Here is a 27985-nt window from a genome sequence, read left to right as displayed (position 1 = left end):
CCATCTTTATAAAATACAGACACAAAAGGATTCCTAAGATGTCTGTTCCATGCAACTGCTCCTAAATGTAGCCATATCTCCTGCACTTACTTATAAGTCTCATTATTAGTCTTCTTTAGTCATATGTCCTGACTTAATTATGAAATTCTAGGTTTTAGACTTGTGTTCATATGTATCAAATACATATAGTCTATGCTAATTAATCTGATAACTTTGGTTGTGACTATGTGGAGAGAGATGTGAAGTTCTGATTCAGTCCGTGATTTTACCTCATTATCATCTAGGACCCAATTCTTACATGGAGTCAACCTAAATCCTTAAATGTTTTCTAGCCTTTTGGTTATCTCTGTTCAGCCTCAACCTCTCCAAATTCTCCACCCTTTTTAGGGTTTTAGTTCAGTGTTCTGAATCCTAGTAAGATAATTCGCTCTCAAATTTTTATGTCACATTTGTGTTTATATGTCCCTGTGATACATTTTGTCACCTCAATATATCACAAAATGATTATGTGTTACCTTGCCACTTGGGTACAAAGCCACTTATTCTACAGCTCATACTTGGGTGTTTTGTATTTAGATTTTTTTAAGTGTACCTCCCTATTTATATATGTATGGCTGATTCTCTTTGCTGTACACCTCAAGCTAATATAGCATTATAAATCAACTGTATTTCAGTAAAATTAAAAGAAAAAAATAAAAAATAAAATGTACCCCCTCTGCCCTTCTGCCTGTCAAGCATCATGGTGCTTGTTTCTGAGCTTAGCGAGGGGTATTGGCTTTTGGCTCTGTCTTCAAGGCAGTAATTCATCTGTGTCAACGCTCCTGTTCCTTAGTTAATAATTTTGTTGCCTCCTTAAGTGCATACAGTAGTTCACTTAGCAGAAGTCTGAGCTAACCAGTTTTCTTTTTGTTTTTTTCACTTCCTTATATGTGACACAGAGTCATCTAGCGGGGAACATTCCGTTTTGATGTTTGACATATTAACTACAATTATGATAGAGCTTAATTACTTGCAGTTCTCGTTTTCTTTGAATTTAGAATCTACCTTCTCCTTTCTAGGTTAATTTGTTCATAGAAAATTTCATCTTTAATATTAATAATCACAACATATTGTAAATAGTCATCTTAACTCATAATTGCTGTCTCCCTCTCAAAACTTACTAAAATATATCTTCTAAAACTAAAGTAGATAGAAAACTTCTTTATCAAGAGTTTAATAAACTGGGAAGTTTGAAGCACTACTTTGAATCAAGATCTGGTTTTATGTTGTTGTTATACCCACAGGCTCTTCCATAGCAACAGTGCAGCAGAGGGGTTGGCTGACTACAGTCTGGGGACCAAAGCGCTCACAGAAGAACTTCACTCTTAATTATTGATTAATTTCATAAATTAGTACATCTATATTTCTCTTGTATATATATTTTGTTGAGACTCAGTGATGTAAGTTCATGTACAAATTATCTGTGGCTGCTCTCAGGCTGAATGGCAGAGTTGAATAATTGCAGCAGAGACCATATGCCCTGCAAGCCTAAAATATTCGCTGTCTGGCCCTTTACAGGAAAAGGTTTTTGAGCCCCAGTGTTGTAGAAATCCTTGAGCTGGAGAGAGTAGTCAGAATACCTCAATTCTGTCTATTCTTGATTTCTGTCTCTTAGTTGGCAGCAATCTTAATAGGTTGCTAAGCCTCCCTGGTCCTCAGTTTCCTCATCTGCAAAATGAGCCTCTTTGAATGAATCATCTCGAAGGTTGCCTCTCAAACTCTAACAAAATTCTATAAATCCATGAACTGTTTTATAACCATTTTGCTGTTTTACATAAGAGCTTTGCATTGAATATATGAAACAAATGCAGTCATTGAATTTAAAAAGCTAAATAGACAAAGCTGCTAGCCATAAGACAAGTAAATTAGGAACTTGCTACTATTGTTTCAAAAGAATTTCCCTCTAAATAGTGCCTTCCTAGTATGAGTATTTCTAGGTCTTTGATTATAGTGGTAGCTAGAACAAGCCTTAAAACATAAAACTAACATATTAAGAAACTCAGCTGGAGGAGTTCCCATCGTGGCGCAGGGGAAATGAATCTGACTAGGAACCATGAGGTTTCGGGTTCCATCCCTGGCCTCGCTCAGTGGGTTAAAGATCTGGCGTTGCCATGAGCTGTGGTGTAGGTCACAGACTCGGCTCAGATCCTACGTTGCTGTGGCTGTGGTGTAGGCCAGCAGCTACAGCTCCGATTAGACCCCTAGCCTGGGAACCTCCATATGCCATGGGTGTGGCCCTGAAAAGACAAAAGACAGAGAAAGAAAAGAAAGAAAGAAAGAAAGAAAGAAAGAAAGGAAGGAAGGAAGGAAGGAAGGAAGGAAGGAAGGAAGGAAGGAAGGAAGGAAGGAGGAAAGAAAGGGAAAGAAAGAAAGAGAAAGGAAAGAAAGAAAAACTCAGCTGAATTTCATTTGAAAATAAAACATCTCCAAAGTTTTGATGTGTGAGGAGTATGTGATTTGATATTATAAAAATTCCATTCTCACCCAGCTTTTAGGAAACAAGTATAATATGTAAAGTGAAATAAGCTTCTCCTGTAGAAAGAAAAACTCATTATTCAGTACTGTTTCTTTTGTTGTGGTAGCTGACCATAAAATTCCACATAAGAACCTCTCATGCATTAACCCTGGACTTTGGGAAATGTAAATAGTTGCCTGGAATGGTATCATCAAAATCACTTCTCTGTTTTTTGCTCTTCTCCTTCTGTCATCTGTCTCTTTTTCAATTTGTGTTTGTAGAAAAAAATACTAACATGACCACCAGCCCCCAAAATGAACCCTGTAGAAATGTCTTCCTATTAATAATAATATTAAAATTAATTATTTTTATTATTAACAGTATTTAATAAAGGCCTGCACACACAGAAGACTGATTTTTCTTTTTAGGAAAATCTAAGAGCTCAATATTTAAAATTTAGACTTAAGACACTTAGACTTCTTAGGTGATTTGATATTTAGTGAGCAGTTCTACCTAGAGCAGCAAGGGCTGTGCTCAGGTTCTAGCTACATGTTAGTAGAGTTAGTAATAATTTGCACTTAAATTTGTGGTTTTGCAAAGCATTTTCATAAATATCACAACTTTTGATAGTCACATAAGGTGAGTTATGTCAGTTTTAACATCTTCACTTTACAAATGGGAAAACCTTAAGAGGTTAAATGGTTGACTCAATTAGGGTCATGCAGATGGAAGGTGGCAGAGCCAAGGAACGCGTCTGCATATGCTCAGCTACACCCAGTACTCTCATAACTGAACCCTTTTACAAAAATAACTTTTGTCATTCTCCTTGTTACTGAAACAATAATTCCCAACTTTTTCTACCCACTGGTCTTAAGGAATGTCATGGACCCAATGTGACAGTGATTCTCAACTGGGAATCAAGGGACTCTGTGTGTATGTATACACACAGACATTTTGTCTTTTTGCCTTTTCTAGGGCTGCTCCTGTGGCATATGGAGGTTCCCAGGCTAGGGGTCAAATCGGAGCTGTAGCTGCCGGCCTACACCATAGCCACAGCAACACGTGATATGAGCCGCGTCTGCGACCTACACCACAGCTCACGGCCACGCCGGATCCTTAACCCACTGAGCGAGGCCAGGGATCAAACCCACAACTTCATGGTTCCTAGTCGATTTGCTAACCACTGTGCAACGACGGGGAACTCTTCTATGCATATATTTTAAGAGTCAGTTCCTATCATGACTCAGTGGTAACAAACCTGACTAGTATCCATGAGAACGTGGGTTCGATCCCTGGCCTTACTCAGTGGGTTAAGGATCTGGCGTTGCCGTAAGCTGTGGTGTGTAGGTCGTAGACATGGCTCTGATCTCGTGTTGCTGTGGCTGTGGTGTAGGCCGGCAGCTGCAGCTCTGATCAGACCCCTTGCCTGGGAACCTCCATGTGCTGCGGGTGTGGCCCTAAGAAGCAAAAATAAAGAGTCAACACGTAGTTGATTCTGCTGTGTGGCCTGACTGAGAATTACTGTACAGGAGTAACACATCGTCATTATTGATAACCAAAAGAAAGGAAAAAAGGTTTAAAAAAAGAAAAAATGACTCATATTCCTACTATCCAGAGATAATTAATACTATTAATGTTTTGGTATATGGTCAATCTTTTATATCTGTAGTAACTTTTTTTTCAAAAATAACATCATATATATATATAATATTTTCATTGTCTAATATATGTCTAAGTTCAAGATGTAAAAGTTTTTGCATACTTTTGCAATCCCCAGCAGTGTTATTCTGGTATGTGCATATGTGATTTATCTAAAGGAACCCAAAATTATTTAAAACTACTCTCTTCTAGCTATTATCTCATTTAACTTTCTGAATAATTCTTAAATAACCACCTGGTAATTAACTTTTTCATATTTATGTATTTGTCTTAATAATATATTTTTTTCATCTCTTTGCTGTAGGGTGCAGTGCTAGCAGCTGTGTCAAGTCACAAATTCAACTCATTCTATGGGGATCCCCCTGAAGAGTTGCCAGATTTCTCCGAAGACCCTACCTCCTCAGGTAATTGAATCATTCATTCGTTCACCATTGCAAATCATTTGGTGTCTTCATCCTTTCTCTTCCGTTATGAATAAACTTTTTCTGTGTATCTGGTCAGATCCTCCAAGAGATTCTAAGGAAGTTTGTCAGCAGCCAAATTCCATCCACATGTGTCTAATTCCTTTTCATTTTAATGCCAAAGTTGCTTTCCCCTACTACTACGTTTCACTTTTTTTTTAAACCTCAGAAATACTTCTTCCCCTTTCCCCTCTCCAATCCAACATTTGTAGTCAGTCTTTTTGAATCTTTCTGATTACCTTCTACTTCAACAAAAACTTCTGGTGTAAGATTTTCCCCATATCAACGATAGCAGGTCAGACTTTTGGACAGCACTGCTTTTAACTGAATCTTTCAGTGTAAAGCTGTCGTGTGAATTATCCCTTGAAACAGTTTACAGGTACTTCTCTTTTTATACAGTGTATAGTACATTTATACAAGCATTCGAGGGAGAAGAACATAGAAGAAGGATTACCTATTTTGATGAAGTGTGTATAGATACTCCTAAAAAAACCCACCAGTGTTCACAAAATTATTTCACAAAATGCTCAGGTTTCTGTCTTACCAGTGAGGTATTCTCAAGGGTTAGTTATTAAAAATACATAGGAACCATTTATATGTGTAAGTAGATGCCTGTGTGTGTTATAGTTTTTTATTTTTATTTATGTATTTATTTTCTTAACTCCTACATCACATGTCCTTTGCCCTCAGCTTTTCTTTCTTTTATTAGAATTACTCAGTATTTACCGTGTGGTTGACTTTGTGCTGGTGATTTGACTTTTGTACTCTTAGATTAACTCATTCAATATTCATGTATTACCCCTGGAGTCAAGGCCTGGGGCCCCTCCTAACACATGGCAGGTAGCAATGTAGGAAGAATGGAGGTGCTAATGCTTCTTTCATGTTGGAACCATGAACATTTGTCAGTATTTTTGCTTCATCCTTCCTCTGTTATACACATATGTGCACATACATGCTCACCTACACATATCCACACACACACCGATTGGTACCTGCTTATACCTTGTGCATAATAACAGAATCAAGCTTCCCATTCCAGAAGCTCTAGAGTTCCCCCTTTTGACCTTTACCAATTAGGATGTGAATCTTCCTCTTTTGAGTGAAGGTGATTTCCAAAAACATTCATAAATGGGAATCTTAGAGAAGAGACTCTGAGGAAAAGGGATTGCTGTTTTCCTCTTGTGCTGACTTGGTAGTTATCAAGTCCATCCGACATGAGAGGCAAGGCTGTAGTTGTGTTATGGATATGTTCCCCCAACGCTCCCTATTGTTTCAAGCCTGTCTTTTTTCTTCCAGTCCATTTTGTTCCTTCCATTTTGTAGCATTTCATTGTTGTTAGTTCGAACCGCTTAATTCCCTCCTCATGCTCAGATTGCAGTTAACCCTATCTATGGAGAGTGGAGCTAGTTACAGTTTTAAGTTGTACTATGACTACATGATAATAGTCACATATTTGGAATATATTTTAGGTCAGGATCTCTAATACTGTTTTCATCTTTAGAAATGGGCCTAGGGAGCAGGATGATCCTTGCAGTAGCTTCATAGACCTAATTTTTAAGGTTGCCCCTTAATATTTACCTCTGCTTAGCAAGAGTTGAATAAGCTCTTAATTATTCCTTTCTATGAAGACCCGGATTTTTCTTTTCAGGAAAGGAATTGTCTATAGTTATAGACATGCTCATTTTCTATTAAATACATTTTGTTACACAATTTTTCTGTTTTTTTTTTCAGTACAATCTCTGAACAATATGGTTGAAATAGTTTCTGATTGTACTACTTGCTTTTTAAACAAAAAAGGAATTTCTTACACTGTTTTGCAGGTAGCCTGCAAGCCTGCAAGTTAGTTGTTCGCAATTTTGCATTCCTTCTTGCTTCCCTTTCTTGTGGTCACACCCTATTTATTTATTTTTAAATTTCTGGATTTTAATGATCTTGCAAGCAGTCTATATCTTCATTTGATGTGCTGGATGTCTCTAAAACTTTTTTTTTTTCTTTTCAGGGCTGTACCCACGGCATATGGAGGTTGCCAGGCTAGGGGTCCAGTTGGAGCTGTAGCCACCAGCCTACGCCACAGCCATAGCAGTGCGAGATCCAAGCCAAGTCTGTGACCTACGCCACAGCTAATGGCAATGCCAGATCCTTAACCCACTGAGCGAGGCCAGGGATTGAACCCACAACCTCATGGATACTACTCGGGTTCGTTAACCACTGAGCCATGATGGGAACACCTCTAAAATATTTTTAAATGGAACCGTCTAGCTGCTACAAATAAGATGTAGAATTATAGTCAGATGTCAAAGACAAAGGAAATTTTTGGCTATCAGGAATTATTCATATGTTCCTAAAATTAACTTTTAATACTAAGCCATTTAAAGGAAGGCATTATCTATTATTGTCAGCATTATTTATCAAATGTCTGTCTTTGCAAATTTCCTTTTCTGCAACTAATGGTAATGGTTATATGGTTAGTTGCAAAATACCTATTATATTTTATCTGGACTCATTTAAGAGTTTTACACTTTCATAAATTAACACATCTATATTTTCCTTTTCAATTCATTTTTATTTTTATATTTCCATTAATTTTAAGCATAAATTCTCTCTTTAATTCTAATACTTTAATTCTGTATCATTTAAGTTCTCAGCATTATCCTTTCCGCTGTGTTTCTGTTTATATTTGCATGAGTTTGTTTTACAATACAAAACACAAAGCACTTTGCATCTTTACTTGAAAGTTCTTTCAGAAAGCCAATGACAAAAAGATCATAAATCACATGCTTGTAGGGCAAGGGTGAGGGGCCAGGGGAGGGGTTAGAGAGGGAGAGAGAAATGTGTAAAATCACCAGCTCTCCTTTCTCGAGATGGACTATTTTTCATCTCTAGATAAGGCCTTTTCTATTCTTACTATGAAATAATAATAGTAGGTAGTTAAATTTTTTTCTTAATGATGTTGCTTAACAAAATTAAAAGCTGGCAATCCTATTTTGCCCCCCCCCAAATTCTATTCAAAATCATAATTTCAATTTTTAAAAAATAATTTAACAGAACCTTTCATTAACAATGAAAAAATAATAATTCAAAGTGAATCAATTTGTATCTAAAGGAGAGTCCGACATGTTTAGGTATGCTGTTTACATTTTAAAATAATTTTTATATGTGATTTTTTCCTATTTTGACTACTAAAATCAGCCCATTATACATTCTCTCGAATTTGTTAGGTTTAATCTTAAGATAAACAGTGTATTGTTGCTGTGTTACTTAACAATTCAAAGTGGAAATATTCTGTTCTTGTATTTCCAACAAAGACCTCAGAATCAGACCCCAGGGATTATACTCATGGAACACAGGGGCTCACTTTGGGCTCAGCTAAGAGACCATGCTTCTTGTGGCTCATCTACTGGGCCCAACTGTGGCTTGATAACCTGCTTGCTCTAAAATCATACTGTTTGTTGTTTGTCCATATGCTGCCTTCCTCCTAGGACTTCTAGCAGCAGAAAGTAGGTATCCCTTTGTTTTCCTCTAAGGTTTATCTTTAATGCAAAAGTGTTTGGCTTTGCATGGTTTTCCTTGGCTGTTTCTGTCTAGATGTTAATTTATGAATTTTAACACTGCCTGACCATACGATAAAAACTTGGATATAGTGATTTCCTGAGGCATCATAATACAAATAATATTAACTTCTTACTTCTTTCATAAGAGGAAAAAGGGGCAGTGTTAAAATTTTAAGTGCACTTAATATTATTTCACATCTGAATTTCAAGCACAAATACATTAATTTGGGGGAAGGGTAACAATTTATTTTATATTTTGCTTTCAAGAAAACTTTCAGGGTAAGTGAATTCTTTGAACAGTTACATAATATATAAGCAGTATTTTCTTTTACTGACTCTTTTCAGTTTATTGATATGGAGCTAAGAAATAAACTCCTGGATTCATGTCTCTTAACTTCTACCATCAGAAAGAACATTTGTAAAGAAAAATGTAATATATAGATTTTATTTACAGAGGGATATAATGAGTGAGAATAGTAAAGTAAAAAGTAAGTTAAAAAAAATACACACAAATGAGTACAAGTAAAGCTAAAGCAATCTAAGTGAGATGAGTGGATGGTATCAATGTCAGCATTCTGGTTGTGATTGTATGCTATAGTTTAGTAAAATGCTACCAGTGGGGCAACTGAGCAAAGTGTATGTATTATTTCTTGTAACATAAAAATCTACAATTATGTCAGTAATAATTTCAGTGAAAACAATAGAATAAACCTTTACCTCAGCATTGTGCTTACTAGGGGGAGAGTATATAGGAGACAAAACAAATAGAAAATCTGGGTGCTAATAATTAAATTCATTTTCACGCTTTCTTACATTAGTTACTTGCAGCTCAAATTGTAACCAGTTTAATATAAAAATCTCACAGTATATTGGTTATCTGTTGCTCTCTAACGAATAACCTCAAAATAGCATTTATCACCTCGTAGTTCCTATTGGTCAGGAATCTGGGCAAGGCTTAGCTGAGGCTCAAGATTTCTCAAGGTATCATCCAGAGTTGTTATCTCATCTGAGGTCCCAACTTCAGAGGGACTCCTCTTCCAAGCTCACTCACATGGTTGTTGATAGGCTTCAGTTCCTCACAGACTCTTGAGCTTCTCCATAGGGCTGCTCACAGCCTAGAAGCTTCTTTCCCCCAGCACAGATGATCAAAGAGAGAGGGCAAGAGTTCTCTTGTGGCGCAGCAGATGAAGGATCTCATGTCATCCCTGCAGAGGCTTGGTTCGCTGCTGTGGCACAGGTTTGATCCCTGACCCGGGAACTTCCACATTCCCCGGGTGTGGCCAAAAAAGAAAAAAGAGAGAGGGCAAAAGGAAGAGAAAGCAACCAAGAGAGACGCCACAGTATTTATAACCTAATCTCAAAAGTGACTTCATATAACTTCTGCCCTATTCAATTTGTTACAAGTGAGTAAGTCAGTCCAGCCTACACTTCAAGGTAAGGATTGATTATATAAGGGTGTGAACACCATGAGGTAGGGTCTTGGAGGCCATCTCAGAGGCTGCCCACTATGTACAAGGTAATGACCATTGAAATGTAAGACACTTCCCATTTGCAGCTGCTTTTGTTTCTCTAGATTTAGTACCCCTCTCTTTTTTTTTTTTAAATCAGGAGGCCTATTATGTCACTTGGGAATGATAGCATCTTAGAGGTGTCAAGTAGTTCTTTTCCTTAGTTGTAAAGCCTTTTGTGAATGGGCACTTAAAACCAGCAGAATGCTATTTAAAATACTTTGACAAATTTGTGCCCAATGATGTTGCTTTTTGGAAATACAGATTGTTTTAACAAGCATAATGGCCTTTATTTATTTATTTATTTGTTTGTCTTTTTGCCTTTTCTAGGGCTGCTACCCTCGGCTTATGGATGCTCCCAGGCCACTGGTCCAATCAGAGCTGTAGCCGCCAGCCTACACCACAGCCACAGCAATGTGGGATCCAAGCTGTGTCTGCGACCTACACCACAGTTCACCACAACGCCGGATCCTTAACCCACTGAGCAAGGCCAGGGATCAAACCCACAACTTCATGGTTCCTAGTCGGATTCATTAACCACTGAGCCACAATGGGAACTCCCATAATGGCCTTTAGAATTATGGTATCTCTACTCTGACAGAATACATTTGCAGAGTTTACCCCTTTTAACTAATTTTGAGGCATCTCTACTATAATCTGTACATAAAGAATCTAAAGCATTTATCACCATGTCTAAGTTTTCATAGCTTGAAGTGGATATAGCACAGAAGCTTAAGTGCAAAATACAATTTTCATTACCGGATTCTCTATTGTGTATAATCTGACTGAGAATTCGAATTTGCTTTGTACAGTGCAGGAATAAAAACTGTTGTCCGGGGGTGTAGGGTAGGGAGAAGAGATTGACTGCAAAGGGACAAGAAGGAACTTTTGTGAAGCGATGAAGATGTGCACCTAAATTGATGAGTTTTATCTTAATTCTTCATTATTAAGCAGATTTTTTTTAAATGCCATTGTGCTTGCAAGGAGGGGCTTTGATTGAGTGATTCCGTATTATATAAATAGGATTGCTATTATAATAGGAAGTGGAAGTTATTGTTAACTTCAGTGATATTAAACTAGATTGAGATGCTGAATTTGCTCAGTGACACTGAGTTTTATTACAGCTATACTTAAAATTTTTTAAATATACACATACACATCTTTGCTACTGAAATAACTGCGTACGTGGGTGTATGCAGTTTATCAGTTGTATGCAGTGTATATACATTTATCAAAACTCATGGAATGGTGCACTTAAGATTTGTGTATTTCACTCTTTGTAAATTGTACCCAAGGAAGACAGAGAAGTATTAAAGTTTATGCTGATGTGTTTTGGAGTGAAGTGTACTGATGTTGACTACTCTGCTTATTTTGAGATGAATGAAAACTAAGATGAATTGATGTGTGGACAGATAGGTGATAAAAAGCAAATATTGCAAATTTAATTATAGAGTTTAAGTGGTGAGTACAATTCTTTCAAATTTCCTTATGTTTGAAATTTTTCATGTAAAGTTAGGGGAAAATAGTTTTAAGACAGACTCAACCTACTCTGACACTGAGAACTTTTTAGTTTAAATATTCTACTATTTATTTCTCTGTCCTTTCAAGTAATTTTCACTCAGTCAGCTTTTTTATGACTTTTCCACTCTTGTAATGAAATTGTTCTAGACTCAAAGTTTAATTAACGTTAGGAGTTCCCCATTGTGGCTCAGTGAGTTAAGAACCCAACTAATATCCATGAGGTTGCAGGTTCGATCCCTGGCCTCACTCAGTGGGTTAAGGATCCCACATTGCCATGGCTGTGGCATAGGCCGGCAGCTGCAGCTCCAGTTTTCCCCTTAGCCTGGGAACTTCCATATGCCACAAGTGCAGCCCTAAAAAGAGGGGAAAAAAGTTTAATTGACCTTAAAAGCATATTCTTCTTTAAAGAAATAGACTCAGAAAACATCTTTGAAACAGTTGATGTATTTACGCTTTTTTGACTATTGTTTCACAACAGTAGCAAAAAGCTTGAGAAACTTTTTATCAGTGAGATTCTTGGCAGAAGTAGAAATGTTCAAAATTGAAATGTATGATTATCAACTTAATTTTTAGATATAAATTTGATTACTAAGTGAATTACGCAGAAATTACCGTAAAATATTATTCTGAAAGCAGGGCTTAATTACTTTCTAACAAATTTATCATTGTGAAAGTTTGGACCAAAACCTAGGAAAATAAACCTTATGTGGTAAACAAAATTGAGATTAAAAAGAGAATAAAAATTGGATATCATCTAATTACCAAATGCAGATTATTCAGGTGTTTTGCTGAGGGTAAAACATGGTTTCAGGAGGAGTCAGTCTGTAGCAGAAGGACTAGGTGTTAGACAGCTGGGTTCTAGGACTCACTCTTCCGCTCACTGCTGTGGCCCCAGGGTCATTTCACCCCAATGAACCTCCAACTTTTCAAATATAAAAACATTTGTCAGAGTTCCCGTCGTGGCGCAGTGGTTAACGAATCCGACTGGGAACCATGAGGTTGCGGGTTCGGTCCCTGCCCTTGCTCAGTGGGTTAACGATCCGGCGAGGCCGTGAGCTGTGGTGTAGGGTGCAGACGTGGCTTGGATACCGTGTTGCTGTGGCTCTGGTGTAGGCTGGTGGCTACAGCTCCGATTAGACCCCTAGCCTGGGAACCTCCACATGCTGCGGGAGCGGCCCAAGAAATAGCAAAAAGACAAAAAAAAAAAAAAGACATTTGTCTATAAGACAGGGTTATTTTGGAATCACATAAGATCAGTATAAAAAGCACTTGGGAAATTATAAACTGTTACGTAAATATAAGTATTGATTTTCATTATGACTTTAAGGAAACAGCACTGTAAAAATAAACTGTTCTCTGTGGTTATGTATTTCTCATAACAATATTTTCAGTTCTTCAGAATTTACTCAGAAAAATATAGCATGTATTTTATTGTGTCTTTTTGTACAAAGCACACAAGTGAGTAGGATACCTACAGTCCTGCCATTAAATAAATTGCCCTCTGAGGTAAATTTGTATCTTATTTATTTTTTCAAGATACTTACAAGTTCATTCAGAAGTTTTATAGAAAAATTATTCTTTTCAACTTTTGAGAAAAGTGAATAGTTCTTTCAAACATGACAGTATTGGTCAACAAAACAGATACTAGCAGCAGCTTAGGAGCCTTGTGTGTGTGTTGCTGTATTGTGTTATATGCTTTATGGCTGTCGCCTCTGTGTTTAAAACAAATAGCAATGGGAAAGGCCCAGAAATGTCTTTGTGTGCATTTCTATTTTATAATGGATTGAAAAATTATGAGACGTTTACATGGGCTTGGTATTAAACTGCAGATATCAGTTGTACCTGTCTATGAAATGTGGTTCTGCTGGTCATACCCAAAGAAAGAATGGAACTAGAAGAGGTGTCAGCAGAAGGTGTTAAAATGATCCAGGGTGAAGAAAGATTTTTGAGGTTGTCTTTTCAATATGAAAAGACAAAGGAGAACCGGAATAAAAACTATTGTTTTCCTAGCTAATTACAGAAACTTAAACTAGGGGCCCTTTTAAGAGCTTGAATTAGGCAACTTGAGTACAGCTGTGGAAATTCGCTTCCTTTCATGATTGAAAACCTACACAGTTAATCACATTTGAGTACAAGATGAGGCTATAGACCAGTTCAGAAAAAGTGACAGATCCAAGAAAATTAAATAGACCTGGTGTTGACCTGGTGGGTCTTACCTCCTGGAGACATCAGCTAATAGCAATGCTGGATAGAGACACTAAAAACTAGATAAGATTACACTAAGATAACTGAGTGCAAATGATAATTAGCTTTCTGTGCTATTGAATTTTTTAATACAAAAAGACTCCACATTTTATTAGTGTTTTTTGTTACTGCAGTTAATCCAGAAGTTTAGAACTGGCTTTAGTAACTTTATAAACCTAGCACCATTCAATTCTGCTATTGATGATGTCCTGGGGTCAGGGGCTCAGAGGGGTATTTGGGACTAATTTTGTCACATCATCCCTTGCTTTCCAAGGCTTTCAGTAAGGAATGTTGAGAAAGCTGGCTTTGAATTAATTTCTGGATTTTTTTTTCCTACTCCAAACAAAGTAAAAGCCCTGAGAAGAGCAGGTAGAAGAAGTAGATTAGGTTAAAATATTTTCAGGAACAGCAGGGAAAATGAGAACTGATTTCTGCCTCCTACCTTTTTTATCCCACTTAGTATCCACTTAATGTTTTCAATGAAAGAATACCAATAGCCTGGTAGGCATAATTATTCAAAATTAAAAAGTACCCACAGTCCTGTCAACAGATAAATGGTAAACTGTGGTACATCCTTGCCATGGAATACTCCCCAAGAATAAAATGGATTAAACTATTTATAAATGCAGCAACGTGGATGAATCTGCAGAGAATTATGCTGAGTCGTCAAAGCCAGTCCCCAAAGGTTACATAGTGTATGTATTGTTTCATTTATGTAGCATCCTGGAAATGACAAAATTGTAGAGATGGAGAATTGAATTAGTAGTTGCCAGGGGTTCGGAGGGGGAAGGGCTGGAGGGAAATAATTGTAGCTATAAGAGGGCAAAATGAAGGATTTCATGGTGATAGAAATATTCTGTAGCTTGACTGTATCCCGCCACTATCCCCAGTGTGATATATAACATTCTTACTGTATGTTATCATTAGGGGGAAACTGGGTAAAGGGTATGTGAGATCTCTCTGTATTATTTCTTACAACTGCATGTGAATCTACAATTATTTCCCCTCAAAAAGTCAAATTAAAAAAAAAAAATTAGGAGTTCCCGTCGTGGCGCAGTGGTTAACGAATCCGACTAGGAACCATGAGGTTGTAGGTTCGATCCCTGGCCTTGCTCAGTGGGTTAACGATCCGGTGTTGGTGTAGGTTGCAGACGCGTCTCGGATCCCGCGTTGCTGCGGCTCTGGCATAGGCTGGCGGCTGCAGCTCTGATTCGACCCCTAGCCTGGGAACCTCCATATGCCGCGGGAGCAGCCCAAAGAAATAGCAAAAAAAAAAAAAAAAAAAAAAAAGACAAAAAAAAATTAGCTACGGTAATTTCCTTGTGGATAAACACTTGATGTGTGTCGTAATCACCACTTTTTTTTTTTTTGGTCTTTTGTCCTTTTAGGGCCGCGCCCACAGCATATGGAGGTTCCCAGGCTAGAGGTCGAACTGAAGCTGTAGCTGCCAGCCTACACCACAGCCACGGCAACGCAGGATCTGAGTCATGTCTTCAACCTACCACAGCTTATGGAAATGCTGGATCCTTAACCCACTCAGCAAGGCCAGGGATGGAACCTGCGTCCTCATGGATGCTAGTCAGATTTGTTTCTGCTGAGCCACGATGGGAACTCCTTAATCACCAAATTTTAAACATAAATAATACTGCAAAAAGCAGTTGCTTTTATAGCAACTTTGTCTTTTTCTATTGTAGAAACCTTGGAACATATGGACAAAACAGAATGGAATATTAATAGGAAAATAAACATAACTATTATTACCTTTTTGGTGTACTTCATTCTGTTGGGATTATTTTCTGAATTTGTATATGCCTTTTTTTCAGTTATAATTGGGATTATACAGTTTATGTGGTTTTGCATTCTGCTTGCCTTTTTTTTGTTTGTTTGTTTTAGGGCTGCACCAGCGTCATATGAAAGTTCCCAGGCTAGGGTTCTAATCGGAGCCACAGCTGCAAGCCTACGCCACAGCAACAGCAGATCTAAGCCGTGTCTGCAACTTAAACCACAGCTCACAGCAAGGCCCGGTCCGTAACCCACTGAGCGAGGCCAGGGATTGAACCTGTGTCCTCATGGATACTAGTCCGATTCCACTGAGCCACGACAAGAACTCCCACATTCTGCTTTCTTGAATTTAATACTATGCAAATTTCTCGGTCTTTAAAATTCTTCAAAAACGATTTTCCTCTGGTTATATATTCCATTACATGGATGCTTTATAATTTATATAGCTATTCTCTAATTAGTAGATGTATGTCCACTTTATATGATAAATATCCTTACACGTAAATCTTTTTCTACATTTCCTATTTTTTCCTTAATGTAGCTTCTTGTAAATGGAACTACTGAATCAAAGTACATCAGCATTTTTAAGGCTCTTTGATATATATTACCAGGTTGCTTTCTGGAAACGTAGTACTAATTTACATTCTCACCAATAAGTGTGTGTGAATGGATGAGGTCCAAGACCAGAAGTAATTAAAAACAGCATAAAGTTCCAGAACAGAATGATTGAAGATTTTTATCTTTATGTAAAGCAGACTTTCTCTGTCACAGCACTATTGACATTTTAGGCCACATAATTCATTCTTGTTGGGGAGCCATCCGAGGCATTGGAGGATGTTTAATAGCATCCCAAGTCCCTACAGTAGCACAACCCATCCCCTAACTCTGACCACTACCACAGTGGTGACAACGAAAAATGTCTCCTCACACATCGCCAAATGTTGTGTTCCTCCTCCCACACCACAGCCAGGGGCAAACTTGCTGCTGATTGAAAACTGAAGATCTAAGACTTACCATGGGCAAAGAGGTACTTATTGTTAGAATGTATCCAGCACTGTGTACACTAATGGACTGAAGAATAGCCTCTCCAGGTGCTTTTCTTTCTGTGGAGCATGTATGTGCATGGTGTCTGCAGAGTAAAATCGGCTCATGATTTCTTTCCGGCTAAGTGACTTTGTTACTACTCCCTGCCGATAACCTCTCTGGATTCCTAGTTACTAGAGGAGAGTTAAAGAAAGTGACCATACTACCATTTACTTTGCCCTGCAAAAATGATTTCTCCTAATAGCTAATAGGGTATTTGGGTATTTGGAAGTGTCAGTCAGTATGCTTACACTTTGTCATCTGAATGAAAAGGGCCCAGCAGACAGAACAGCCTGGTTCCCTTGACTTCGTATGTATAGGAGGGCAAAGGAATGGATTGGGATTTTTGCTAACTTAAGTTTGAGCATTAGAAATCCTAAAAAGCCTATTTTACAGGGCAGGTGCTCCCAGTTGTAGGTTTTTCCCTCAGATCTACAGCCGGCTTTACCTTCTGTTCTTAGTGGGGAATGCATGTGTGTAAAATAGTCACCTGTGTTATTTTTGTAATATTTCAAAACATCATGGGGTCATGGAACCCACACAGCTTTCTGCACCCAGATCTTCTAGTAGCTTAATTACAGTTGATGAATTTCCTTAATTCAAGTAAGGCAAGATTCAGTTTATTTTGAGAAACAAACACACAAATACACTGTTAAGAACATAAACTCACTGCAAATACTCTGTCCTTAAGTGATAAGAAGCACATTTAAGTCTATTTTGCAGCAAAGACATGAACCTTTAAGTTCTGTTTGTTAGGCCGTAGTTTTGAAGCATAAGATTTAAGGTTACAAAGGTTAGTTTGACCTTGACTTTCTCTACTGGCTGTTTCTTTTCTGTTTGTTTCCTTTAGGAGCAGTCTCACAGGTGCTGGACAGCCTGGAAGAAATTCATGCACTTACAGACTGCAGTGAGAAGGACTTAGATTTTCTACACAGTGTTTTCCAGGATCAGCATCTTCACACACTACTAGATGTAAGTCTTTCTTTTTATTAATTTTTGGAATAAATTGAATATTTACGACACCTTTTTACTTACTATCCAAATGTCCATCATAACAGTCCTTTTCCAGGTGTTTAAGTCTGTGACAAATGTGGCAAATCACCCATTGTAGATTCATAACTGAAATAAAGTATGTTATATACAATTCAAGTACAGTATAGCCTAGCAAGGCACAGTGGAAAAAATTACATATTTTCTATAGGATTCTATTAGAAGAACCCATCAATCTTAGCTTGATTACTTTTTATTGCCTTTAAACAATGTTTTCAAGCATGAATATAGGAAAGAAAAAGTAAATAAGAGATTGTGCAATGGACTGTATTCTCACACACATCTCATACTTTAACATTGCTGGTTTTCACAAACTCAGTGTCTTCTCCTTAAAAAACAAGAATATGGGGAGTTCCCGTCGTGGCACAGTGGTTAACGAATCCGACTAGGAACCATGAGGTTGCGGGTTCGGTCCCTGCCCTTGCTCAGTGGGTTAACGATCCGGCGTTGCCGTGAGCTGTGGTGTAGGTTGCAGACGTGGCTCGGATCCCATGTTGCTGTGGCTCTGGCGTAGGCCGGTGGCTACAGCTCCGATTCAACCCCTAGCCTGGGAACCTCCATATGCCACGGGAGCGGCCCAAGAAATAGCAACAACAACAACAACAACAAAAAGACAAAAAAAAAAGAATATATTTCATCATTAAATATGACAGGTTCCATTGACAGCAGACTCAGATTCAGAGAAAAGTCAGAAGCTGACAGTTCATATCTGCCTTCATTTCAGTCACATTTTACATGAAACATCTTTCTTAGAGAACTTGGTTAACTTGAGCAGTAAAAATTTTCTTGGTACATATTAATGTATTAGTATATGTTTGTCTTGTTACAAGAAAAATCTTCTCTTAATAAGAGACTGATACTTGCTTTGGGGTGCCTAGAACTTTTTGGTACTAACTCTCATTAATCCACCATATGACACAAATTAAGCTTAAGCAGAGTTTCCTAGAATGTATTGCTGAGAGCTAGTGGGTTGTTGCCATTTAAGATGGGGAAATAGATATTAAATTTATTGGTTATTTATTGACTACGTAAGCTTGAGAAAGGCTACATTCTTTATTCCCTCTATACAGATTCACAGTGGATGTTAGTATACAACAGCTCAAAGATGTCCTATAGCAAAGAAACCTGGCTAACTAATAGCACTTCTCAAACTAATTTGGGCACAAAACTTTGATTCATAATCCTGTCAAATTGGTAAGGAAGTTTGGGAAAAGCTAAGAGTGTCACAGTATGGTCCAGCTTCACACTAAGTTGTAGGTATCTCACAGTTACTTCTATCCATAGATTTGGTCAAATAAAATTATCATTTTTTAGAAATTAGGCTTTTTAATATAGTGTATTATTAATTTAGGACTAACTGCTGCAGCATGTAATCCTAAAATTTCAGTGGTTTAACAGAATTGAAGTTTATTTCTTACTCAGATCACAGTCCAATACAGACAGATGAGGTGGAGAGGAGAGGGGAGAGTCTCTTCCACATAGGCATTCAGGGATCCAGGCTTCATCCACTTTGTGGTTCTGCCATATCCCAGGGTTTTGGAATCTTTCACTGCATCCTTTGGAACCAGCATATGAGAGAAAATGGAGAATTTTGCAGGATCAAGGTTGGGAGTGGGCTATATCGCTTTTGTCCATATTCCACTGGCAAAGACTAGGTACATGGCTACCTAGGTTCAGGAGACCTGGGAAATAAAAGTTTTTTTAATGAGCTAAGTGAAATAAGCCAGACAGAGAAAGACAAATACTGCATGGTGTCCCTTATGTAACCTTAAAAATTTTAAGAAGTCAAACTCATAGAAACAAAGTGGAATGATGGTTGCCCAGCAAGGAAGTGGGAGGAGATGGGGAGATGTTGGTAAAAGGGTACAGACTTTCAGTTAACAGCGTCTAAGGATCTAGTGTAATGTGTGTGGTGACTATAGTTGATATCACTATATTTTATAATTGAAATTTGCTAGGAGAATAGAACTTAAATATTCTCATCAAAAGAAGATAAATATGTGAAGTGATGGATGTGTTAACTTGATTGTGAGAATCTTTTCAGAATGTATAATTTATCAAATCATCACATTGTACACTATATTACAATTGTATTTGTCAATTATACCTCAGTAGAGCTGAAAAAAAAAATGTGCTCAGGAAGACAAGGAAATGGATTTTCTCTTTAGTGTAGTTTATCTTAAGTAATTTGAGGACATTTCAGATTAAGTTTATTTCATATTTACTTTCCTTGGACACTAAAAAGCCCTTAAAACATTCTATTTTGTGGATAGCTCCTAGCATTCCATTTTCTCCTTCTCTTTCTTTGTCATCATCGTTAACGTGTTATTTGAGTCAGAGTTCAACCTCTTTTCATGGGCTATTTAAATATCTATTCTTTATCATTATTTCATATGATGCAAAAAGTTTTCACAATTGTGAACTTCCCGCAGAAGTCATACCCTTTACTAGAACTGGTAAGTGGAATATTTAAAAGAAGCTGCAGCAGACCATGGAGAATTGGTTTGTTCCAGTTTAGTCAGTGGTTAAGTCATTGTTAAGATTTACTGGCCTTCTTTAAATCAAGAATTTAATTCCTTTTTGTCATTTAAAGGCTCAGAGAAGCCTACATTGATTTTCAAAGTTGTGTTTTTCTTACTTAATATAACAAGGTATCTGAGTTTACCAAGCTTGAGTCTGTAGGGGAAATGCCAAGAACATTGCTAGTTTCCACCAGGAGGGGCACGTATTCAGACACAAGACTAGACTTTGGAACTGAGCCAGGGCTGTCCAATGCTAAACTTCTCAGAACTCACTGAAAACATTTATTTTTAATAACTGCTGCATTCTTTGGTAGACATTGCCACAACTTCAGAAGAAAACTCATAGATTTTAGTGAGGAAAAGCATGTTTAAAGTTTCTTTGGATTTTTATAAATCACAGACTGAAAAAGTATCTGTAGTATCAGCATCTGCCCTGTCAGTACATCTCGATTTGAAAAGGACATGGCAGACTGAAAATGAGTTGTGCCCAATAAAAGGACACCAAGTCTGCAGAATTTTGCAGATGAAGCACTACACGTGAACCCCAGAACCCTCCTGAAATGGCTGATAATAAGGCTAGCCCAAGGCAGTGCTGGGATGCATTTGGCTCTGAAGATCCAAACTGAGCCATCTGGCAGTGAAAGCTTAATCATCATGAGTGACATAAGCTGTCATTTGAGTATTCCCTCATGATCTACAGCCTTTAAATGTGGTTCATTAAGTCCTTGTTTCATCTCAATACAATCAATGAAGTGTTCAAGTGGCTGCATTTAGCGAAATCTAACTTTAAAAAAATGCATAAATACTTTTTGGTACTTAAAGTATACATACAGGAAAGGAACGTAGTGTGACCAACTCTTGAGAAGCTTTTTAAGCTTTGGCTCCATTCTTGTTCCTTCTAGTATTCCATATCCCGTGTTTGGATTTAGACTGTTTTGTTTTGCGGAATCAATGTTGGTTCCTTTTTAAGGATTCCAATTAGTGACATCTAGTGGCCTAGTTCTGTGCACCATGGCTTGTTACTTAATCTCACTGAGCCATTTCATGAAATATCTTAATATATTTAATTCCTATCCAATAACATTTGAAATTGCTAAGTCTGAGGCCATGATTTTTAACCTGACAAAGAAATAAGATTAAGTTCCTGCAGAAGACAAAAGATTATATAGTACTTTACTTTTTTTTCTAGTCATGCCTTTAAAATTCAAAGAAACAAGTTCAAAATTCAAAGAAACGTTATTAGAATTTGTTTGTTGGAAACAAAACACCTGTCATATTGAAAAAATTTACTTTAAAACAAAAGGAGAAATAACTGTGGTTCCACTAAGGGAGGAAATGCTTTCTGATTTGAATTCTAGTAAAATACATCTAGTTTAATCTGTAGTTAGAAATAGATCCAGAATGTCTAAATATTTGCTTCTCAGCCAGTTCCACCTGGCACACATATGCTGCTTCTCATTTTGTAAGAAGAAATAAAGAGGCCTGAGGAAGAACTGTGCTTGGTCCAGCTTGGTCCACTATGTCTGCTTTCAGAAACTAAAAGCACTGGTACAGTGATGGTCTGTATATGAAATACATAAATCAATTTTAGTTAAATATAACTTGGCATGTTTATTAGTTTGCTAAGGCTACCACGGACCGGATGGCTTACAATAACAGATTATTCTCTCACAGTTCTGGAGGCTACAGGGCTTAAATTAAGGTGTCAGCAGAGCCATGCTCCCTCCAGAGTTCCAGAGAAGAATCCTTCCTTGTCTCTTCCGGCTTCTGGTAGTTGCCCGCAGTCCTTGGGGTTCTTTCCCTTGTGGTGCATCACTTCAATCTCTACCTCCACCTTCACGTGGCCTTCTCTGTATGTGTGTGGTTCTATGTCTTCACAGGGCCTTCTTACAGAGACACTAGTCATTGGATTTAGGGCCCACTCTAATCTAATACGACATCTTCAGTAATTCATTTGAAAGACCCAATTTCCAAATAAGGTCACATTCTGAGATTCCAGGTAGACATGAATTTTGAGGGGACAATATTCAGCACAATATATATGGAAAGCTGATTTTTCCTTGAATGTGTTTTTCAACTTTGAATATAAATTATAAAAATCAGATGTGAAATAATGAAATTTACCCTATCATCATTAATTAGACTTTCTTGGGAGTTGGCATTAAGTATAATTATGTCTTTTACTAATATTTTGAACCAGTTTTGGAACTTGTGTGTGATACATTGGATGGTGAGATGATGGACTAAAAAAAATCGAGTTTTTTCCAGATAAAAAGTGTTTTGCAAATGTTATTTGGTGGTGATTCTCAGTCTTATTAAGTTCTCGTAGAAATTTTCCTATTACAGAATTAATGTTTATTTTGTAAGTCAACAATGTTATAAAACATTGTTAAATTACACATTTATATCTCTCTGCCAAACTTTGACAATGAAGTTTTAGACATTCACCCACCATCTGTCATACCTCTGAGCAGCTGTTAGCATTTGTTACAAACTTCAGTTTCCGTGGTAAATGTGATGTTCCACTTAATTAAGATTATTTTTGTGAGAATTTCTAAAAAAAAATCAGCGATTAAATTAATAAAGCAAAAACTACCTGCGGTAGTAATTTAGCAGCTTTATATTGATTTATAAACAAGTTTTATAATAAAATAATATTTTAAAATATTGCATTAGAAATAAATGGATGTCTTTAATCCTCCATAGTTTGTATTATTGACATCTTTATTATGATTTTTTGCTTTTTTAGGAAGAGTTAGAGAGTTTTTCTATCAAACCTGGAGTTAACACTGGAAAATTACAACTCTTGATTTATTATTTTGCTTTTTCTAAGATGACATTAAATTAGTTTTCATATTTGGGAATAGCTTATTTTTAGAACTGAGAAGTTCCCCAAAGGGGAAAAAAATGGAACTTCTATAATAATTTGATGTTTTTTAAGCAATTTGGGGTCTGAGAAGTAAGTTGATACAGTATTAAGTTTGGATTGTAAATAGGTTGCAAATCGGGAAGTGCCAAAGCTCAGTTTCCCATGAATTTGTAGTCCAGTTGGTTTGCACTTTTATGTCTGGTATAATAAGGCCTATTTGAGGACTTTGAGAAGCTGAGCTACTGGTACCTTCTCAGAGTCCCATCTAGTGGTAAGAGTGAACTTCAGCAAATATGAAACCAGCTGGGTAGTGGGATGGTGGTGGTGGCCCTTGTGCTACCTACCTCCTGGGGCTGGAGGATGAAGTGCACTGAAGCTTGCTTTGGATATGGGGGTCTCTTGTTCCACTGTTTCGAACTGGATAGGCAGAAAGCCCCATATCTGTTTCCATCAGAGCATTGAAGTATTAATGTCAATAGAAAAGTATCACATGAAACATAATGCCTGAGGTAAAGCTAGAAATATTCTATGTCCTAAATATTTCAAAGTAGTTTTTCTTCATTCTTGGTATAGATATCAATAAACTTAAAGGGGGAAAAAAAGCTACTAAGAATATGGTCACTTATTAAGCAACAACAGAAAACATACAGTTCAGAAACAAAGAATTGTCCCACTGTTACCACTTCTGTTCAACATTGTTATGGAGGTTCTGGCCCATGCAGTAAAGCAAGAAAAAGAAATTCAAGACACGCAGATTGGAAAAGAAGTAAAACCATCTTCTCACAGAGATATATTCTTGCATGTAGAAAATTCAAAGAAATCTTCTTAGAACTAATAGGCAAGTTTTAGCAGCACTGCAGGAAATAAAACTGTTTTATTGTTTATTAACTTTATATATAAGCAACAAATAATGTGAAAATGCAGTTTTTTTAAATGTTCGCAGTACCACTGAAAAGGATAAAATAATTAAAAGTATAGGACCCATACATGGAAAACCACAACTGTTGCTGAAAGAAAGTAGGGAAGATCTAAATAAATGGGGAGAGATATATCATGTTGTTGGATGGAAGGACTTGATATTATTAAGATGGCAGTTTTCTCTATATTGATCTATAGATTCAGTGCAGTCTTAGCAACATTCCAGCAGAATTTTTTAATAGAAGTTGATAAGCTAATCCAAAAATTTATATGCCAAAAACAACTTTATAAAAAGAACAGAGCTGAAGAACTGATTTCAAAGCTTGTTATAAAGCTACAGTAATGAAAATAGTATGGTATTGGATAGAATAGACATAAGGATCAGTGGAACAGAATGGAGTTCTCATTAAACCCTCATTCACTGGCCAGCTGGTTTTAAACAGTGGTGCCAGGGCAATTCAGTGGTGCCAAGGCAACTTTTTTTTTTCATTCTTTTAAAAAAATTTTATTTACAGTGTTGTGTTAATTTCTGCTGTATAGCAGAGTCATTCAGTTTTACATATAAATATTCTTTTTCTTTTCCATTATGGTTTACCATAGGATACTGAATATAGTTCCCTGTGCCATATAATATCCATCCTATATGTAATAGTTTGCATCCACTAATCCCAAAATCCCAATCCCACCCTCCCTCCCCCTTGGCAACCACAAGTCTCTTCTCTATGTCTGTGTCTTTTTCTATTTCATAGATACATTCAATTGTTTTGTATTTTAGATTCCACTTACAAGTGGGTCTCATGATATTTGTCCCTTTTTTTCCAACTTACTTCCCTTAGTATGATCACCTCTGGGTCTCTCCATGTTGCTGCAAATGGCATTATTTAATGGCAGAGTAGTATTCCATTGTGTGTATGTGTGTGTGTACACACGCATACATACTACATCTTCTTTATCCATTCATCTGTCATTGGACATTTAGCTTGTTTCCATGTCTTGGTGATTGTAAATCACTATGCCATGAACATAGAGGTGCATGTATCTTTTTGAATTATAGTTTTTTCTGAATATAGAGCAGTATCTACTTTGAACTCTCTATCTCTGGGCTTCATCTACCCCCTGGAACTCACTTTCACGTGCTATTTCCCGATTGCTACTAATTTGCCTCAACAATGACAAGATTGCTCTATAGCCTTGGATGTCATGCTTGGCTCGCCAAACTGAACCTTTTCTCTCACTGTGTGTCTCCCCACCTCACCTCTTTGGGAAGTCTAGAGCCTGTTCCTGTTCCCTCCTCCAGCTGCTTCAACTTGATATATGTAACTGACCATACCTCGTTGAGTCCTGAGACATGACTATAAAATCAAGTCCAAAAAAGTTAAGAAAATTGAGCAGCACCTCTTGAAGCTTTAATTGTGCATTTAACGCTGCATCATTCTTCTAAAAAGCTACAGAGAAGCCCATAATTTGAGTATAGTACCATGTATTAAACTATTCCCCTACTGAAAAAAAACAAAAACCCAAAACAAACAAACAAACAAAATATTCCTCTACTGATAGCCATATATGTAGCTTTAACGTTACAAATAATGTTTGCAGTAAGCATCCTTGTGCTGGCCTCCTTGGAAACATTCATTGTCATGGCATTTATGTAAAAAGAGAAGAAATTCTCTATATTTTTCACTGCACAACATGGATACAGGTACACAAATGCGTAGATAGTGCTTTTTTAAAACATGGTACTGGAGCAATTTGATATCCATATGGAAAGAAATAAACTCAGACCCTTACCTCATACCATACATAAAAATTTCCATGAGATGGATTATAGATTCATTGTAAGCTTAAAACTAGAGAACTTTTTTTTTTTTTTTTTTTGCTTCATAGGGCCTCACATACAGCATCTGGATGTTCCCAGGCCAGGGGCTGAATCAGAACTACAGTTGTTGGCCTACACCACAGCCACAGCAACGCCAGATCCAAGCCTCATCTGTGATCTACACCACAGCTAACAGCAACTCTGGATCCTTAACCCACTAAGCGAGGCCAGGGATCAACCCTACATCCTCATGGATACTAGTCGCCTTCATTACCACTGAGGCACAATGGGAATACCTAGAAAACTTTTGAAAGAAAACGCAAGAGTAAATCTTCATTACCTTGGGTTAAATAAGGAGTTCTAAGATACAGCACAAGAGAAAGCTTGAGCGTGAAGGAAATATTCTAAAATTGGATTGAGGTAATGGTGGTATAGCTGTATGAATTTACTAAGTCATCAAACTATACACTTACAATGGGCAGATCATACAATTTATAAACAAAATCTCGGTAAAGCTTTAACAGCTTTATTTAAAATGTGAAAAATGAGAATATATTTTCTTTTTGTTTTAAAAATCTATTTTACCCTTTTTGTATTATTTTTAAGGCAAAGCACTGTTGCAAATTCCTCCCATGTGCTATGGGTTATAATATACTATGGCTCCCAAAGTGTCCTTTGTAATCCATTGCTCCCACTATGACAGCAGTTTCAAGTGTCTCCTGGTGTTGTCTCTGTGTGCTAACACCAATCCAGCAAAGCCAAGCTGCCTACTGTCTGCAGTGCCCAAGGTCCATTGAAGGGATTATCCCAGTAGATTTCACAGAGTCATTACACTGATTTCCCCATCTCAACATTTACCTTTATGGCTAAGAATTTACCATTTATTGGAGTTCCCATTGTGGTGCAGCACAAACGATCCTGACTAGTATCCATGAGGACTCAGGCTCAATCCCTGGCCTTGTTCAGTGGGTTAAGGATCCAGCATTGCTGTGAGCTGCAGTGTAGGTCGCAGATGCAGTTTGGATCCCGCATTGCTGTGGCTGTGGTGTAAGCAGCAGCTGCAGCTCTGATTCGACCCCTAGCCTGGGAACCTCCATATGCCGCAAGTGTGGCCCTAAAAAAAAGAAAAAGAATTTTAAGTCGAAAGTTTATTGACTTAAAAATGCTAAATTTGTTTTTCTCTCCCAAGAACTCTTTTATTATCCAGTGTGTGGTTGTGACTTGAAAGAAGTCTCTATTGTCTTGTTTAAAAACATTATGTATTACATAATTTTATGTATTTTTCAGTAAGGGAAGGGGTACCTTCTCAGAGCAACATGCGGTAGTTTATTCTTTTAGTTCATTTCTTCAATATTCAAATAGTTATTTCCCCAGATTCATAGCTCTTTGGCAGATTTTATGTGCCATAATATCAATTTTTTGTCTCTTTACCGTGGTAAAATATACATAACCTAAAATTTACCACTTTAAGCATTTTTAAGTGTACCATTTGGTGGAATTAAGTATATTCATGTTGGGCTACCATTACCACCATCTACCTCCAAACTTTTTTTCGGCTTCCCCAACTGAAACTCTGTACCCATTAAATAGCAACTCACCATTTCTCCCCAGTCCCTGGCAGCCACCATTCTACTTTCTATCTCAACAAATTTGACTATGTAGGTACCTCATATAAGTGGCATCATAGAGTATTTGTTCTTTTCTCACTAGCTTATTTCACCTAACATTATGTCCTCGAGTTTCATCCATGTCATAGTATGTATCAGGATTTCCTTCCTTTCAAAGACTGAAAAATATCCCATCATATATACATCATATATATCATATATCATATTTGGTTTATCCATTCATCCAATATCAATATTTTATGGCAGACAGTTATATACTAGGAAAAGCCAAATTCTCCAAATAAAGCTGTCTAGTAGTAGGGAATTCAGCCTCGGTTCCATCCCCACGCAATTGCTCTGTCTGGTCTCCAAGTTAGCTTCTATGTTGTACACCTTTGTAAAAGGAATGTGTGATTTTTCACTAGAAGTATTATTAACTACAGGAGTCCTTCTCACTCCCTTATTTGTTCAGACGAACTACTTCTTAAAACAGGGATTGAAATTTGCTCTAAAATACCAAGAATCAGCTTGTCTCCACAGTTTCCCACTGAGTGCCCTTCTCTTTTTATAGCAGCATAGTCAACTTTACCAGAAGGCGAAGGAATGTTCAGAAAGCCTTCCAAGCACAACAAGCACTGATTCCTCTTCATGCTCTTCTCAAGGAAAGGGGCAGGGCGGTTCCCCCAGAAAGGAATGTGATATTTTAAAGCAGCAAATAGGATATTCATGCAATGTAACTTCATTTAATTATTATTGTAGATGCTTCAGAAGAACACCTTAGGAAATGAGGTTTTAACACTTTTAAAAATGTTTTTAGGAGTTCCCGTCGTGGCACAGTGGTTAACGAATCCGACTAGGAACCATGAGGTTGCGGGTTCGGTCCCTGCCCTTGCTCAGTGG

General features: G+C 37.3%; 1 protein-coding gene across 9 annotated transcripts in view; it reads left to right on the top strand.

Moving 5' to 3' along the window:
• Positions 1–27985, top strand: part of CASK (calcium/calmodulin dependent serine protein kinase) — a 372729-nt gene that overhangs the window by 266055 nt on the left and 78689 nt on the right. For all 9 annotated transcript variants that reach the window (XM_047765523.1, XM_047765520.1, XM_047765525.1 and 6 more), the window contains exons 10-11: positions 4458–4557; positions 17154–17275. In XM_047765523.1, the coding sequence (XP_047621479.1) occupies positions 4458–4557; positions 17154–17275 (222 nt within the window). The remainder of the gene's footprint in view (positions 1–4457; positions 4558–17153; positions 17276–27985) is intronic.

This window comes from Phacochoerus africanus, chromosome X (genome assembly GCF_016906955.1).
Source record: "Phacochoerus africanus isolate WHEZ1 chromosome X, ROS_Pafr_v1, whole genome shotgun sequence".
NCBI lineage: Eukaryota > Metazoa > Chordata > Mammalia > Artiodactyla > Suidae > Phacochoerus > Phacochoerus africanus.
This window is presented reverse-complemented; position numbering and strand designations above follow the sequence as displayed.